Source organism: Trypanosoma cruzi, genomic scaffold (genome assembly GCF_000209065.1).
Source record: "Trypanosoma cruzi strain CL Brener 1047053516789 genomic scaffold, whole genome shotgun sequence".
NCBI classification, from domain to species: Eukaryota; Euglenozoa; class Kinetoplastea; order Trypanosomatida; family Trypanosomatidae; genus Trypanosoma; species Trypanosoma cruzi.
In genome coordinates, this window is record NW_001849461.1 from 26163 (window position 1) to 43970 (window position 17808).

A 17808-nucleotide genomic window follows, 5' to 3' on the forward strand; every position below is an offset into this window, starting at 1 on the left:
GTGACCTTCCTGACAATCTCTACATGAACACCGTCAGCAACAGTGAAATTGCGCCACCAGAGTGCCGCCTCTAGTCCAGCTTCAAGCGAATCTACAAAGATCCGGTCAATTGGAGTGTCCGTCACATTCAAAGTTAACAACTTCACATTGGTCTCACAGACAACTGGTTTGGGCACGACGACTTGCGGGACAAACAGCAGCAGCAGGGCAACGACAAGGCCGGCCACCGCTGCACAAGCATGCCCTTCTCGCGGCCACGCTGCCACCCATCCCCCCACCGCCATGCTTGCTGCCTTGAGACTGTCTTGCTGTGTAGCTTGTGGCTTCCTGTGGAAGAAAAAAAAGAAAGGAAGTAAGGCACAAAGGGGAAAAAAGAAGTAGGTTGCAGTGAAACTGCTTGACCTAACAGCGGCGTGTAGAATTTAATGAATATTTTTCGGGCACAGCTGAGAAAAAATTGTGCTGCACTGTTGATGCCTTCGATAGATTTCTTCCGCATAGCGGCATCCGGCTGCTGTATTTCCCCATTTTTTTTTAAAAAGAATATGGGCAATGCGCTCGCCAAGCTAAATCGGGATTTGGAAAGTGGTAGATGCGTAGGTGTCGTAACGAGGCACAGAAAGAGGCGTTGAGTCGTTGGATGTCCCGCGGGGGAAACACACATACACGCGATTTTATAACGGCACTGTGCGCCGTTTCCTCGCTGTCCTTCTTATCCCCCTTGGCCATAATGGCAACTCTCCGCGCAGGAGAGCGGACGTGCTTTACGATGGCGACTGGTGTGCAAGGCCATCAGATTTACTCGAAAGAACACGGTGAAAAACAAAGAATAATCTTCCGGGCAGCTGGCCGGATCCTGAAATTATCTATGGAAACCAAACAAGTTAGGAAAAAAGGTTCTTTAGTTAATTGCTTCAATGTTTTATTCTCATTCAATATATAGAATTCTGTGGACCATTAGCATGGTCCTTTGTCCTCAGTTAGGATTTGAAATATTATTACTTACGAAGTGGCAGACTTTGGGGTCCTCCAACCACAAGACCCCGCCGCGTGGTGGGAATCAAAAGGGGGTGGGTGGGATGGCAAAAATAAAAACATATATTATCTGGCCGCTATCGGTTCCCGCCCCTACAAAGTCGCGTTCTTCCCAAAAGATTCATACGGTAGAAAGTATCATAAAGAATGCATTCATTTATCAGGATATATACATACATTAACTAAGTTAGCCAGCTCTCCCGTGATCATTCTTTTCACAAGCTCCTATTAAAAAAAAAAAGGAAAAGCATGACGCATATTCACTTCTCGAGGCGCAATCGGAGGACATCTCTCAGCCCTTGACTAAGGAAACAAACAACGGCGGCATTTCCAGCCGTTTTCCGTTTTGTTTCGTCCCTTGCAGTCACCCCCTCGTACATCGCAGAAAGGAGTATAAAAAAAAAATTTCTTGTTTCGGCAACGGTTCAACAAAAACATGGTGCCGAGATCCATGTATGAATAAACGCACATGCACACAGTTGCAACAGCGTCAATCCGTGTTGGTTTTTGAGGGATTTCATCGTTACACCCGGTGCCAAAAAAAAAAAAAAAGAATAATCGTCCGGGCAGCTGGCCGGATCCTGAAATTATCTATGGAACCAAACAAGTTAGAAAAAAAGGTTCTTTAGTTAATTGCTTTAATGTTTTCTTTTCATTCAATATATAGAATTCTGTGGACCACCAGCATGGTCCTTTGTCCTCAGTTGGGATTCAAAATATTATTACTTACGAAGTGGCAGACTTTGGGGTCCTCCAACCACAAGACCCCGCCGCGTGGTGGGAATCAAAAGGGGGTGGGTGGGATGGCAAAAATAAAAACATATATTATCTGGCCGCTATCGGTTCCCTGCCCCTACAAATTCGCATTCTTCCCAAAAGATTCATACGGTAGAAAGTATCATACAGAATGCCTTCATTTATCAGGATATATACATACATTAATTAAGTTAGCCAGCTCTCCCGTGATCATTCTCTTCACAACCTCCTTTAAAAAAAAGCATACAGTAAAGGAATCCCACTCAACACGCACATAATGGCGGTTTTTTCGTTTTTGTTGTTTCCTTAATAAATTTATTTAATATCTACTCTGCGTTTCTTCCTTCCTCTTTCTTCTCTTCATCATCCATGTCGTGCTCCTCGTCCTCTTCGTATTTCATTGAATATTTTACTGTTTTTTTTTCTGATGTCATTTATCAGATCGGCGGTTCGAGGTGCAGCAATCAATCACCCTTCTCCTGTTTTTTGTTCAGCCTCCCCCACAAATGACGTCTGTCGTGCAGAATGCCATCGGCCAATTTTGCATTCACTTTCGCCGCTGCCTTTCATCATCCGATAAGAATGAAGCGCGCGTCTGTGGGTGTGTGGGCATCGGTTGAAAAAAGGAGTTCTTCGTTGATCGTTCCCCCCAACTAATATGCCTTCATTGTTGCAGAAAGAGACTAACCTGCGCAAACATATTCAGGTATTGTGCTCCCCTTTTAAAATATGGCCTCGTTTCTGCGCTGCCAGCATATTTATTGCATGTCGGTTTCTCGTCCACCCTTTTTTTTTCTTTTCCTCCACAGTTTGATTTCTTCAGTTATTTTTCAAATCTTCCCGGGCGTTTCCCTCAACTCCCTCGCTTACCTCCCTTTCGTCATTTCATGTCCATAGGGGCACAGCGCCGTGGATGATGTACCGCTCCCCCAAGAATGAATAATGGCAATTGGATGCCGTTGCGGCGCCCTATCCCTTCAGACCCACGTGCCCAAACATTACACATCACCCCAGGGAAGGATAGGGAACAAATGGTCATCACATATACACAAAAGTACAGCAAGAAAAATGACAACAAAAAGGATTCGTCGCCGTATTTCAACTTTTTTTAGTTCGTTTTTCGTTTTTCTTCCAGGAGTAAGAGGGAATGACGAGGGAACTTTAATTTTCTTCTCTTTCTTTTTTTTTTTTTTTTTGTTTCTCGCTCCAATTTGTTCTTTTTTGTTGTTGTTTTTGTTGTTTTACTTTTTGTTTTTTGGCATACGCAATGCTTGTGTTTTCGTTTTTTTCATCGCGCAGCAAGTGACGAGCCCTCCGGTTTCTTTTATGGATTTGTTTGTCTTTTCTTTTCCCCCTTCCATTCCGTTCGAGTTTTCCTTTCTTCCCTCTCCCCCCACTTCTTCACTCCTGCTGTCCCTTGCTGCCCCCTTCTCCTTATTCTTCTATTCCTTTTCGTTGATGCTCTGATTTGGGCGGCGCCGACCGCGGCGGCCATTCCCCGGCTTACGCTGCTGCTCCTTCTCGCCATCTGTGGTGGCCCCCGCTGTGTCCTTCGCATTCTGCGTCCACCTGCGCTTTTCTTGGTGGTTTTCGTTGCTGCGGTGTGAAGTGGGCTGTGGAACATCCGAGCCACCACCGCCGCGGCTTCTCCCACCGCCACTGCCCCCGCCGCGATGATAGTGCTGGAGGTGAGGCACGCCATCGCCATTCCCACTGTACCCGGGGCCATCTCTATAGTCGTCGAAGTGGCGGCGGTCATGCTGAAAGCCACCGGAGTATCCCCTATTGCCACCGCGATGCTGGTGGTGGTGGTGTTGATAGCGTTGCTGGTGAGGATTATTATGAGCACCGCGATGTCCCCCCCCAAATGACGACGGCCCGCCACCAAGACCCATGCCACCTCTTCCTTGATGCGGTGCGTACGAATCGTTCGCCAGCATTTTAGAAAGACGGATTTTCAGTTCTTCCAGCGCACGGTAGTCAAGTACCTGTGCGATGGTGACGATTGCCTCCACAAGATGTTCCTGCTGCATTCTTTGAGTATCGCTTCTTTTCTTCTTTTCTCTTTCTTTTTCTATTCTTTTCTTTGTTGTTGTTGTTTGTTTTTAACTCCGTTACTGTCTTTATTGATCGGTTTGTTCCTTACTTCCTTTGTCTGCCAAACGTTTCCCTTTTCCTTGACTGCGTCTCGCACGGAAGACAAGAAGCCAAAAGAAAAAAAAAAAAGCGACAAAAACAACAAAAAGAACGGTGGAGTGAAAAACACGCCATCGCCACCAGATGGGGGTGGCCAATGCCACGGCAGACAAGTTTCCCCCGGAGTTCCACCATTTCCCACTTTGGAGGTCAGTCCATGTTGCTGCTAACCACGAATGCGCTACCTACGCCGTCCCTCCCCTACTCCTCGACAGCACCGCCCCTCCAGCAAACATACACACAACCCTTGTACTTAAATAAATGCGCATATATATATAGGGGAACCAAAACTAAATTTTCCTCTTCCTCTTAATTTTTCTTCCCTTTTTTATATCGGTCTTTGTCAGTTGCAGTGTCGTCTTTATTCTCTCCTATCGGTGTCGTTTGGCTTGCGTGTGTGTGTGTGTGTGGGTGGGTGGGTGTGTGTGAGTAAGTGGGTGTTGGCCCCATCGTTCTAAATATGCACGGTCCCCAAAAGGTCCTCCTTTCCCCTCTTCAAGTCCTCCTTGCCGTCTTGCTGCTCATCCCATGCATGCACGAGTTTAGTGGTGGTCATCGTGATGACTCCACACGTAGCGATGAGGATCAAAGACAAGGTCGCGGGCGTTGTACTTAATCTGCATCGCCGGGTACTCCCCCCACCAAAAGCCAATGGAGAAAATAAAAAACATCCAGCAAGGGTCACGGTTAAACTGCGAGAACCGCCGCGGAACAAAACCACCAAGGAACATTAACCCCTTTGCTGTATTCGGAACAAACAAAAAAACAAACACAGACACACCTAAACCTTCCCTTTCTCCTAATTTTCCAGAAATATGGATATTCCCCAAGCAGACAGAACAGAATCCAAAAAGGGTGAATGTGAAAATTCAAAAAAAAAAAAAAAAGAAGAAACAAAAGGAAAAGGAGAAGGAATGGGAGGATCTAACCCGCAGGTGTCATGTGCGACCAAAAAAAAAAAATGTCACAGTGGACCCCGTCGTATAAATTTCTGACCTCTCTGAATGTCAGCCAAACTTTACACGGTCCAAGAAATGGGACGGAAAAGAGTTGCTGTCGCCTGCATTCAATCCGACTTACCAGCCCATTCCTTCCATATCAAACCAATGGATTCATGATTAACCGCATTAGCTCACCATCATCGTTTTTCTTCACCTGCACCACATGATTCACATCAGCCAATTCCGTTTTCCCGGATAACAAAATAAGACGAAGCATCCCAACCTGCAAAACATATTTCTCTTCCACCTTAGACAATTCCATCGTTTCAAGATGCACGTCCAGCTGATACAACTCACCTGGTTGCAATGTCGCAATGCTATCCGACGGCGTGTGCTGAAGGAAAGACGACGGAACATTTAAAGGGGTCATACACTCCGAGCACGCCGTCGGTTGAACTAGCGGCACAGAAATGCGTCCATACGCAATATCCGCCTCAAATGTCGCCGCCCAAGCGGGATTCACAACGGGCCTTAAAACGGCGTACTCGAGTCTCACCCGCAGCGGGGCGCTCAGCGGGGAGTAGCAACGCGCTGCCTGATCCAGCGTCACACTTCCAACGACAATGAGAGGCCCTTCCGTCATCTATTCATGCATATATCCTCTCCCAAGCCCAACAAAGCAAAATAGAGAGAATAATAATAATAAAAGTGCACATCACAAAAAAATGATACAAGAACACAACCACCGTAAAATGAGTCACAAAACGGCAAACGGGGAAGAAAGGCAAAGAAGGAAAGAAAGAAAAAATATATATATGTTGGCAAACCCCAACCCATTGTGCCTCCGTGTGGTACACTTACTTAACCAAAAGTTCAGAATCCGAAAATAAAAAAAAGGCCCATATATATATATATGTTTTAGTTTTATTATTTGCCTTTTTTTTCCCCCTTTTTGTTCCTCTTTCGGATCCTTCTCTGCCTCGCTTTACCGTTACTCTCCATGGCTGCCGTCCTCTACACACCAGCAAACAGGAGCGTGCTGGTACGTCGCTCACAGTGGCGAACGAATAGCGAGAACGATATAGTGACGGCGGAGACTGCTAGAAATCGGTGAAAATTGCTCCAAAACTGCTTGTGTGACTCACCGTCCGGGAGGGCCTTTGGCCCCTGCGCGCCAGGAAACATCATCTCTCCTTCGTATCCTTTTAACAAAGCGGCACTCCCCTGCTGTGTGTTTCTTGCACCAGTGGGTACCAATAACAAGAAATAAAGAAAAATAAAGAATAAAATAAAAAGGGAAATAATCATACCTGCACCTTGCACGATGTGTGCAACCTCATTCTTCCTCTTTCCCCGTCGTGACTCACGGGGAATACAACAATACACCGCCCACGGAGGGAGGCAAGAAATGGATGAATAGAGGAGAAGGAGGAGGAGGTCTTTCAGCCATTGCAATTTATGGGATACATGGTATTCACTCGTCATGAGGGTGAAGTCGCGTCAAAGGAGCATACCACTATTCGGCATCATAAAATGGCAATAATAACAGGCAGAGACGCAAATGTCAGTTAGTATTTGAGCGCTGCAGGCATTGTTGGGTCCTTTTTCATTGGGCTATGATCTAAGAAGACAAAAAAAAAAAGACAACGAGGTTTAGCGGGAATGATACGGGCGCAATTACACATGCAGACTCATATGGATACATGCAAACCCCACTGCAAGAAAAAGAAAAAATGCAAAGAAAACTCATTTAAACCGACAGTTTTCAAAGAGACGGAAAAACACACATACACACAACACCAAAAAAAAAAAAAAGGGAAAAACAAAAGGTGTGGAAAAAAAGATTTATTCAAAGGTTGTCCCGTCGTGCGAGACAGGGCCAAAAGACGCGGAAAAGAGTGACGAATATTCACCTGGGTCACTGTCCGAATCATGAGTTTATCAATAACAGAAACCAAACAAGGCATGAATAAAAAAGGGATAAATGGAATAAGAGTGGATTCACCACACCCTCGAAATTTAACACCAAGTATGCATATATATATATATTTCTTACGAAGTGGCAGACTTTGGTTTCCCCCAGTTAAAAGACCCCGCCGCGAGAAGGGAACCAAAAGAGGGGTGGGTGAGATTAAAAAAAAAAACAATTAAAAACATGAAATAAAATAAGTAAAGTCCTCTACACGTCAATTGTCCCCTGATGTCCTTAAAGTCGTGGCCTGCCCAAAATTCATAAGACGGAAAAGGTCTCATAAAAAAGTGTGTATTCGTTTTGGCAGGGATATATACATATATGCATTCATTAGGGCTTGCCAGCTCTCCCGCGATCATTCTCTTCACAGCCTCCTTTAAAAAAAAAAAAAAAAAATTTATACGACACGCAAGCATCATGGCTCTTCTAAAATGCAGCAGGATATTCATTGAAGATCCGTGCAGTGCACGTTTTCATGGGAATCATACAACATTTCTAAAAATCCCTCCCTCAACAACAACAACAACAACAAAAACGGCTCATTTGGTACGACTCCTCCCCCCCCCCCCCCCCAACCTTCCCGGGAGGAGAGAAGTCACCATTGAATGAATGCAGCCTTTCCTGGGAAGCTGTGGCGGGAATTCGTGCGCACACGCCAAAAAATCACGGACAGGAATTTATCACAGGCAAAGAAAAATAAGATCATGCAGAAGAACAACAACAACAAAAAAGACGCTGTTATAATAAGTCAGATGTAAGATAAATAACGTGCGGTAACACATAGAGCATAACCGTTGCTCATGTGTATTCAAGGTATAATAAGGATCTCCGTCCCAGCACGGTTTCACCACAAAAAAACACATATATTTCACTTCTGCCCCTCAAATTTTTTTTCTCATTTAATATTCGCAGCAGCTTCAGAAAATAGAGGTTAAATTTCTCTAGTGCCAGCTACTTAGAGAATCTTCCGCAAATTCCGTTTTTCCTTTCGTCTCTTGCAAGACGTGCGCAAGCTCCTTTATGCCTTGTTCATCGTAGCGTTGGTAGATGAACCCTTCTTGTTGCGAATACTCAAAGTCGTTAAAACCACATGGATGCGAAGATGGAAATGGGCAACTGACGGCTCGATCCTCCACATTTTCACTTCTCAGAATGGCATCCATGTGCATAAGGGCGGATTGAAGCATGGTGGCAAACACAGAGGTAGAGGTAAAAGGATGTGTACGGTTGGATGTGATGACAAATTCAATGCTACTTTCTTTTATCATATACCCAATGCCGTACCCGGAACCCACCACTGGTCCAAAGCCAAATGTGTCAAGTGCGCTGCTTCCACAATGCGATGTTGACATGCGCCAAGTTGCACTACGATAAAAACATCTATCAGTGAAGAGCTCTGGTAAAGGAATGCCATGCATTCGCGCCATGACTCGAAGTCCATAAAGATGCCGGTCCACACCAAGGCCCTTCTTAGCAAGTCTCATGTAATCCGCATGAGACTCAATGGCGATACGCAAAAGTTCTCGTTGTTTCGGCACACACGATGCCACACGTTTGGAGAAGATTGGCTCGGATGCCGCGTGACAAAAATCCCATACTGCGCGTGTTGCGCTTCGAACGCATTCCGTTCGTCCGTGAGAAAAAGTACGCGTACTGGCTGCCTCGTAAGTGGCACAGTTTCGCCCAAAAAGACGATAAAATGTGAGCTGAAGTGCCACTTGAACAAATGCGTCGGGTGACACGTTATTTTGTTTTAAAAAAACACCACCAAACTGCTGAAAGTGCAGCACATTTGTCTCATTGCTCTCAATCAACATCTTGAAGTCTGCAAAGGCTGCCTTCATAAGCTCGTCAAGCCCATTATCAAGAGACCATTGCAACTCAGACACCATGCCCAAAGATGCTTGTACTTTTTCAGGTTCCTCCATGAGTGCATCCACGTCTGTGTCCGAGAAGAAACGCTCGCAGTCCCTACGGAACATGAAGTCAGCAACGTGTAGCGTCGTGCCACCATCTCCGACGGAATGTTCCCAATTGATCCCGGCCGATCCATCACGTGTCACAATAATATTATGACGATCAAACCAGCGGTTTGTCCCCGGGCCATGGAGAAAAAGTCTTGCCGATTCATCGGGCGATTGCACTTCCACACTGTCAAGACAAATACAGATGATCGCAGACTGAATTGCCTGCAACACCTCACCGTTGCCCAATGCTTTCAGGCGCTCTCGAGTATGAAACCAATCTGTGCGTTCCAGGGTCGTAAAGAGACCAACGGGAGCTCCAGGATCTTTTCGCGATGTAGCAAAATTCTCAATCTGTTTAAGTGCCAGTACAAGCTCCTCTACAGAGTACTGCGTTCCATCTTTTATCACCTCCACTTTGAAGTATCGATTGCGGATAATGACAACACAGTGCGTGGGATCGGCAGCGACATACTCGGAAAATTTGGATTTTTTCTCATCACTTGTCAAAGGTCGTGTAGAGTAGCACACTTTGCGGTCGCGGCGCAAACCAGGAATACGTGAAGTCGTAAATACAAAGCGGTACTGACTCATGCACACAGGTACATACCGTTCAAACTCTTTTTCTACCGTGCCATGAAAAATGGAAAGGTAATACTCCGTCGCTGCGTGTAGAAGACTTGCAGCGCGCCCCACCTGCGAGACTCGGGTAGACCCGTCCGATTGTCGAGGATGCGGCTGAAGCTGAAAGAAGTAGTTCACATTGACTGGTATGGGCTCACGTGTGCAGAGATACGAATCATCCCAAAATTCCTCCAGCCAGCTCGGTTGATCACATTTTTGCTCCCATGCCTCCAAGAGACTTTGCAGGAGCTCCCCGGTGCCACCGGGTTTCAAGAAATCCTCCACCAACTTAGTCACTTGAAAGTACTCCTCCGAAGTCGCGATCGCCTGAATAGACTTGAGGTACAAGTCGCATGTGTGCTTCAGGGGAGGAACGGGGAGTCGAGGGAGGGATGATTGATGATCCTCGTAACTTGACTCTTGTGCACTTCCCGGTCGTTCGCCCGTGTCTGTTGCACCGTTTACACTCATTAGTTCATTGAAAAAACGAGTCGATTCAAGTGCCTTCACAGGGCTCTGGGTGCGGAGGCATCTCACTTCATATGCTGAGTCGAGTTCCCAGAATCTGCTTGCATTTGCTGATTTGGACTGTGGCATTTCTACTTGCGCGTACCACTGGCTTCTAAATGCCCCCCCCCCCCCCAAAAAAAAAGAGTAAAAAAAAAAAACAAAGAAATTGACGGTGGTAAAGAATATGATATAATGAAATAGAGAAATAAGAGGCAGACACCGATATTGCAAACAACATATATACAGCGCAAGCTCACAAATACACACATGCATACGACAAACACATAAACGTTATCAAATGCGCCGCTCTGGGTGATGTGGAGAGATACAGAGAGGTTCGTCACGATGCGCCGACGAGCCGCATCCTGTCTCGCGCTGCAAAAGTTGCAAAATCTCCCGCACAGTGTCACCCACTTTAAGGTCAAAGAATTTCACAGTGTGAAGCTGCTCGTTGAGAATTAGTGCATCCATCTGCTCCGTTTCTGTCATTGTGTGGTACTCCTCCCGCACAATCTTATCCATCAAATTCCGCCAACGGCGTCGTTCCGCCGTGATGCCTGTTGATCCCAGCGTCGACACATCGTAAGAGGCGATGCCACTCTCTCCTTTTGCGTGGGCAAGGTATGCCTTGTAGAGCGGGGCATACTCCTCAAATTCCTCGGGTAACTCAATGGCGGAGTGTGAGGAGTTGCGGAGGCTTCCAGAATCATCCACAACACCAGCAGGCAAAAATTCCTTGTCTGCTAGAGCGGGTGGGTGCGTTTCGTTCTTGACGGATCCGCCTTCGTCCACCTCCGGTGTATCCTCAAAAAGCGAAAGCTCCGGAATGGAGGCAATGAAGGCGGCATCATCGTCAAGGGTAGTTGAAGAATTCCCTCTTGATACCGGCAAAACGGCATTGCCCTCCCCCTCTTTTTCTTCACTCTGCTCTAGCGCCTGCCGCACGAGTTTCCCTTCTGCAATGCGATGACGCAGCGCCTCTTGCTCCGCCTCAAGGGAGTCCAGGTCGAGGGAAAGAAACATGCGGAAGTACACCTCACGTGCGGCATGTGTTTCGCAGCCGTAAATCACTGCGCAAGCCTCCATCAAAGAAAAAAGGTAGTGCTTGTCCTCTCCGCCCTTTCCACCATCTGAACTCTGCGCCGCATGTCCCTCCAGACGGCTTTGCAGAAAGTTCTGAAATCGGTCGCAGAATTGCATCCGCTTCTCATCAAACAAGTAACGTGCCGTTAATACCTCTCTTGTGTCGGGGTCAACGTCTGTCTGCATGTGCAGCTGGTCGCTGGGCGCCCCTGCGGCACCAATAGCCACCCCACGCCGCTCACGGTTCATCACACCCGCAAGGTGTTGTCGCCCGCGGCGCAGTTCCACCTCGCTGTACGCCAGCGCACCCAACTCAAAGCTCAGCTGGTCACGATGCCGCTTCGAAACAAACTCACGGTGAATCATCAAGTTGTGGCCAAAATCCTCTTCGTACTCCACTGTCTGTGGGAGTGGCATGGGGCGGTAGACTATCTGCAGCGCCTCCTGTGCGCTGACGCCATTTGTCGGGGCGGCGCCGCCACTTGACGCCGTCGGTGACCATGTTCGTTGCCCCCACTTGCACCGAGCCGCGTAGCACAAACACCTCTGCATCATACCTAATTTTCCTGTTCGTGTGTCTCTCTGCGCCCCTGCAGTCGTCGTGGTCGGTGCTAGGGGGGAAAAAAGGCGGTGCGGGAAGAAGCTAAAAGCCGTAAAAAAGAAAAACAACTCTTTATCTCGGGTATGGAAACAAGGAAAGAAACAAACAAGCAAAAAACGCCTGTAAAAAACACACAGAAAAGCAGAGATATCGCCCCCATCCACATCCGTTCATCGCGCCCACACAAATAATTACAATTTCTCATACACCCACACAAATGCAAATACAAAAATAAAATAAAAAAAAACCTCCGTTTATTTCTTATTTTTTTGACCTTTTGGGTCCTGCATTTTTACTCTCGTCCCCCTCCCTCAATCTCCACCTAAAACAGGTAAGGTAATTTCCCCTCACTCAAGAAAGAGGGAATTGGATAGCACCTTTTTTCTATTCCTCGTGTAAAAATCAAGCTCCATTTCTGGGTAACCGGCTGCTGCACGATGTTTGTAGAAGAGGGTTCGAAGTGACGCAAAATATACCTCGGCGAGATCGGCAACATCTTTTGGATTATCGGCGCTCGCACCAGCAGGGATGGGCAGAGGGGACCCCACGACAATCGTTAGCGGCGTACGATGTGGCAGCGGTAACAGCCAACGACCGTACGGCAAAATTGGTAAAGGAAATCCCAGCACCTTCAGTGTGGCATGATGCAGTCTTGGTGCTCGAACAATGCTCAGAACATTCTGTTCCGCAAAGCTTATCAGCGGCACAAGTGGCACCTTGTGCTTCAGTGCCAGTTTTACAAAGCCGTGGTGGTACGTAATGAGCGACATGACCTTGTCACTGCGCCTCGTTAAAATTAACTCCGCCTGCCCACCAATGACAATGAGCGGGCTGTTTCCTCGAGCAAGAGTGGATGCAATGGAAGAGCGCGTTACAGAGAGCGCCCCTAATCTCAAATTAAAGTCTCGTATAATTGGAATATTGAACAAGACACTCGCTTCATGTATGGTGACGTGAGTCTTTGAGTTGTACCCAATACTTTGCTTCCACGCGTCTGAGAAAACGCCGCACAGAGCAGTGCCCGCATAGACCCCATGAGGATGAAATGCGAAGATGTATTGATGACTGCTGTCCCGCAGATTCAGGGATTCATCTTCCCGAATAATCCGGTAGTTAAAATAACGATCAATGTCTCTAAATATGTACTTCTGTGTCCATTTCACAAACTCCACACTATGGTACGCGCCCTTCTCCTCCGGTTCTCCATCATACGAGGGAAGGTACCAGAGCCACACCAGCAGTACCACCGCATCGACGGCATAGTACCTCAGCGTGGATAGTGCAGCAACTACTGTACCGCTGTCGAGTACACGAAGATATTCCAGGTAGCTCGCATACCCGAGCATTGCATACACACCAAACCTTAGCAACATGCGGAACTGACGAGAAGGAGCAGCCACACCCAAGGAGAAGTACATAAATCCCGTGTAGTACGCTCCAACAGAATGAAAGGGTAAAAAAAATGCCGGTCCCAACGCAATCCAGAAAGAAATGATTGGCAATGAATACAAACCGCACGTTACAACACACTCCCTAAATGATACCAATTGCTCCAACATACCAATATCCATGACATGTGGCACAAGAGAAATCAACAAGGCAAGTGTGCCTGCCATGAGCGCAAAAGGTGTCCAATACTGTATGATGTGCAAGAGTCCACTGTGAACGCCGTTAACAATATAGTACATTACAAAAATAAATGCCATGGGTGTAACCATTCCAAGCATCAACATCATAATTTCTGATAACCGGAGAGTAATATTCAAAAAGAGTGATTTGCGACGTCCCAATGGCACATCTTCCTCAGTGTCAATATCACGGCGCGGGGAATACGCCACCGTCTCCAAACGTCTGGCGGAACGACTGAGTGTGATCAAAATAAACGGCACGGCAGTCATAATGCCAAGTGCCATAATAAAAAAAGGAACGTGCGATCGCCGTGATGAGGCAGTGATGTCTTCTTCAACACCAGAGGTATCATCCAGAACCCGAAAAAACTCCTGCGCACGCAGATAGAGATGACCTATCAAGAACGCACCAAGGAATACCAACATCGCCACAACTCCCTCACCATTCTCGTCCAGGTATGTCAGACGCTTGGGCCGCGAGTCAAATTTAGGTATGGAGAATAGAATAAAAATTTGACTGAATACTGAAAAAAATGCCCCGGTAAGAAGTTGGACGCACCCCCCCTTATCCTCCAAGGTGTAAATAACAGTCAAAACAAATGTGCATGCGTAGCTCACCCAACCAGCAATTTGCAGTGCCACAAACACTGAGCCTCCTTTAAATGGCATAAAAAATGTATATTCCCCGGTGCGATCATGTAGCAATGCTCCATATCCACAGTGCGTACTCACACACGAAATGGTACACACGGTAAGGCCACAAAGAGCAAATACAAACCCAACGAGCGGTACCGTGTTTGCCCAAAGTGCGGCAATGATATAACTCGAGACCGAGGAAAAGCACATCATCACCACCAACAGGGTTGCTGCACCATGCCGGTTCTCTGCCTCTGTCGAAAAGAGGGGTAAAATATCATCCTCCTCCTGCGTTCCGTCAATAATCTCTTCTGCAACTTCTTTTATTGCTGTACACTTTCGTTTGGGTTTGACACTGAGACAAAAACGAGAACTGTCGTACTGCATACCGTGAGCTGAAAGGGTGGACGCGGCCAAAATCCGCATGGACATTTGCAACGCCGCCCTTTCACTCTCCTCTTGTGCATCGACGCGTTCATCCAGTGCCCTTTTCACGCGTTCAAGAGCCTCCACAACCATTCCTTGACGTCGTCGTCGTGAAACAGAAAAGCGACCTTCCATGACCACGGAAAGCACAATCAGTAAAAGCGGAACCACCTGGAGAAATCCCTCCAAAGTGAACCAAAGAAAAGGGGGACGGTCGGAAGAAAAATACACGGACGCTACGCCATTCAGAGCAAGCAGAGAATCCAGAATAGTCTTCAGTACAAATAATGCATACAAAATCCATCCTAAGGCCTGCAAGGCAATATACGTACCACTACCCCGAAACGGTGCAAAGAAGGGAATATCTTTGCTTTTCCCAGAATAATGAGCCAGAGGTGCACTCACCAACGAAGCCAGTGAAGAAAAACCCATCAGCACGTGCGTCGGAACAGCTGAAAACTCTCCGTCTTGTGTTAATGAGATGTCTACCACCAGGCGTAAAATGATAGAAGCCAGTTGAAGAAGAAGGCTAAGAATCAGTTCACCGCTGATGATACTTTCCTTTTCAGATTTACTCTCACTTCTTTTCCCCAAGCCTAATCCCTGCTTTGCCTCCGTACAAAAACCCGAGGCAAAGGCTTTGATAGAAAATTGAATACAAATTTGTCCCATAACGCCAGCAGCCGCAGCAGAAAGAATCCATCGAAAATTTGTCGCTGTCATATGAAGCGTCATGCAGAGAATGCAGGCGGTAAAAAATGCCCAACCAAGCGCCTGAAGAAACACAAATCCCACAGAACCACGAAAAGGCTGAAAAAAGCTGAAAGCCGCCCCGTAAATCACACGCCCAATTAGATGTGTCACTGGAGCCAATGCAAGTAAAAAACACACTGACAAAGTTTGGCAAAACAACAAGCCATCCATTAATGCCCGTCCATTCCTAGACTCCATAAGGAAATGTTTCTGGACCTGTACGTAATACATAATGCCGATTGCAATAAATGCCAATGCGATCGCCATGGCTGAAAGAAGAAATCGAGCATACCTCGCCACGACAAAGTGAAAAGATACATGAGACTCTTTAATCCGTGCGGTTCTAACTAGCGCCAACATGGATAAGATCCCAGTAAAAGCCGCCAACGCTGTCACTCCAAAAGCCACCTGTGGAGCTTCTGTCCCTGTGCGAATCAGAGCAATTCCTCCCACAAGTGCCACAAAGTACACCAACAAAGAAAGCAAATAGAAAAAAGTCTCCACGGGTCCTCGCAGCATTTTGAATCCCTCCATCTGCCTCCATTCAATCAACAAATGAATAAGGATACCACTCAATAAATGAAAGATTGTAAATACAACCATCGCCGGTGAAGAAATAATTTGAAATAAAGCCCCAATATTACAAAAAAACAACTGAAACAAAACAAAAATAATCACCAACGCCGTTTCAGAGTTTGGGCTATGTAGTATCCACTTCAGAGGGGACTCTCTGGCTGGCTGGCCTGTTGGAAGCTGCGGAGTTGCTTCAACAATATTCCGAGATTCCGAAGGGCTAAAGTAGCGAAGTGACACGGCCAACAAAATATTCCCTATGGATGCAAATCCTTCCAATATCGTGAGCGCTCCGTACCTATACATGGGTGGCTCCAACTGAATAAGATACAAAACAATGAAAGATGAACAAGAGACAACGAGTGTCCAACCACATACTTGGAGCAACACATACCGTTCTCCACCTGCAAATGGCTGATATATGCTAAATGAATCCCACAAACTGCATCCAAGCAGAATGGAGAAAAGAGCACAAAGACCATTAAGTCCTACTGCCAAGCATGCGGTTGGAATAAAGGGGAAAATTGGCGCATTTCCTTGAAACGCATCCGCTATTGCGCCCGTAGTCATTGCCACAACAAATCCAAGCGTCCAAACCACCATAAGCGAGACAGTCGAAAAGTGTGGCATAGGACTGAATCCACCAAGTCTTTGATCCAAGAACATGACCAAGAGAAATACAATAATCGCAATATCACCTTTAAAACAAAAATAAAGGGGGGAAAAAAAAACATTTCTGCCTCTCAACGCAATGCTTAAAGGAATATTCACCTGGGTCACTGTCCAAATCATGAGTTTATCAATAACAGAAACCAAACAAGACATGAATAAAAAAGGTATAAATGGAATAAGAGTGGACTCACCACACCCTCGAAATTTAACACCAAGTATGCATATATATATATATTTCTTACGAAGTGGCAGACTTTGGTTTCCCCCAGTCACAAGAACCCGCCGCTCCCCTTCACAAGTTCCACCCCCTCGCCAAGTCCTGAAGTGCAAAAACACAACCGCGTGATATGCCGTCTGCGGGGGTTTTCCGCAGACCGCACGTATGCAAAGGATGCCTGCACTCCGCGAGAGTCAACAAACATATCCGTCGCAGCTCCCACGTCATGGCGTGTGATTTTGGGCTGCCTTTATTCGCCGCTCCTTGCAGCGAAGTGTTGTCCGCCCAAACGTCCATGGGGGATGGCAAGATGGCGGAAAAGGCCGATAAGGCCAAGCGTACCGCACATGCCTCGGCCTGCATGATAAGAAAAGGCATCTTCCATTTCCCCCGGCAGTTTTAGCGTAAACAAAGTCTGGGATGAAAACGGCGCCCCATCCATGGAGCGATGCGTCCGTGATGATGGCGGCCGATGCCTTTTTCGGTGGGCTTGAGGCTTCGCTTACGATTATATTCTCGATGCTGTGTCGCAATCTCTCGCCCAAGCCAACCGCTGACGGCAGAAGGTTCACCGGGGATGTCTCCCGCACAATTCCCCGGTAAAGTGCGGACAATCGTCGTCGCACTGCCTTGATGAAAAAGTATTATGCACAAAAGTGTGCACAAAATGGCCGCCGCATACAAAAAGCGTGACGCCATAACCTCCATTCCCGCGATGGTTGAAGAATTGAGTGACGGCACGGCGCATACAGACCGGACAAACCTTCCACTCAGGGATACCGCCCGGTGTGCGTGACCAAGCTGCACCCCCAGGAAGGTGTACTGCGTGGCGCCCGATTCGCGGTCCTCCCTATCGTGGCGTGACAACTGTCCGCATTACGAAGCACTTGGGCCTCCCACAATGTCGCGTCGCTTTTCGACCCTGCAATGCGTATATTACCGATCCATACGTCGATACGCACCGATGGAGGTGCGGCCCAGAGGCGGTGAACCACCGTCGTCACCCCCGCAATTGCCGAAGTAATAATAATCTGGAGAATTTCTGGGCCGGCCTTGTATCCCACTGGGTGCCGTGTCAGCTCCACCAGCGTACCGTCCTCCACGCGGCATCGAAAGAGATGCCGAGTCTCCCGCGGCAAAGAAACACGAAAAAAGGACGCCTTTAAGTCCAGGCAGGAAGCGGCCTCAGCCATCGCAGGCGGCAAATAATGGGAAATGTGT

The 17808-nt window shown here is 47.2% G+C and overlaps 6 protein-coding genes across 6 annotated transcripts, besides 13 other annotated features; all 6 read right to left on the reverse strand.

Moving 5' to 3' along the window:
- Tc00.1047053508355.5 (receptor-type adenylate cyclase, putative) lies at window positions 1-284 on the reverse strand (the record flags this gene model as incomplete). Its single annotated transcript, XM_816005.1, has 1 exon — window positions 1-284. A coding segment is annotated over one exon (284 nt), but the record flags the coding sequence as incomplete, so codon positions are not given.
- Window positions 1-17220: a sequence feature (heterozygous, non-Esmeraldo-like haplotype).
- Window positions 829-1262: a mobile genetic element.
- Window positions 1589-2022: a mobile genetic element.
- Window positions 2957-3048: a sequence feature (T-rich).
- On the reverse strand, window positions 3234-3824 carry Tc00.1047053508355.10 (hypothetical protein, conserved; the record flags this gene model as incomplete). The annotated part of the gene is made up of 1 exon (XM_815999.1): window positions 3234-3824. One exon carries the CDS (start codon window positions 3822-3824, stop codon window positions 3234-3236), a length of 591 nt encoding a protein of 196 aa, XP_821092.1.
- Window positions 3839-3879: a microsatellite.
- Window positions 4378-4415: a microsatellite.
- Window positions 4859-4892: a microsatellite.
- Window positions 5086-5571, reverse strand: Tc00.1047053508355.20 (hypothetical protein, conserved; the record flags this gene model as incomplete). The annotated part of the gene is made up of 1 exon (XM_816001.1): window positions 5086-5571. The coding sequence occupies one exon, from the start codon at window positions 5569-5571 to the stop codon at window positions 5086-5088; it is 486 nt and encodes a 161-aa protein (XP_821094.1).
- Window positions 6964-7276: a mobile genetic element.
- Window positions 7276-7302: a sequence feature (AT_rich).
- Window positions 7412-7436: a microsatellite.
- Window positions 7842-10085, reverse strand: Tc00.1047053508355.40 (choline/carnitine O-acetyltransferase, putative; the record flags this gene model as incomplete). The annotated part of the gene is made up of 1 exon (XM_816006.1): window positions 7842-10085. The coding sequence occupies one exon, from the start codon at window positions 10083-10085 to the stop codon at window positions 7842-7844; it is 2244 nt and encodes a 747-aa protein (XP_821099.1).
- Window positions 10293-11636, reverse strand: Tc00.1047053508355.50 (hypothetical protein, conserved; the record flags this gene model as incomplete). The annotated part of the gene is made up of 1 exon (XM_816007.1): window positions 10293-11636. One exon carries the CDS (start codon window positions 11634-11636, stop codon window positions 10293-10295), a length of 1344 nt encoding a protein of 447 aa, XP_821100.1.
- On the reverse strand, window positions 12030-16364 carry Tc00.1047053508355.70 (diacylglycerol acyltransferase, putative; the record flags this gene model as incomplete). Its single annotated transcript, XM_816008.1, has 1 exon — window positions 12030-16364. The coding sequence occupies one exon, from the start codon at window positions 16362-16364 to the stop codon at window positions 12030-12032; it is 4335 nt and encodes a 1444-aa protein (XP_821101.1).
- Window positions 16592-16656: a mobile genetic element.
- Window positions 16592-17808: part of a mobile genetic element that runs on past the window's edge.
- Window positions 17221-17808: part of a sequence feature (areas not merged during assembly with more than two copies in the genome that could not be assigned to a particular haplotype) that runs on past the window's edge.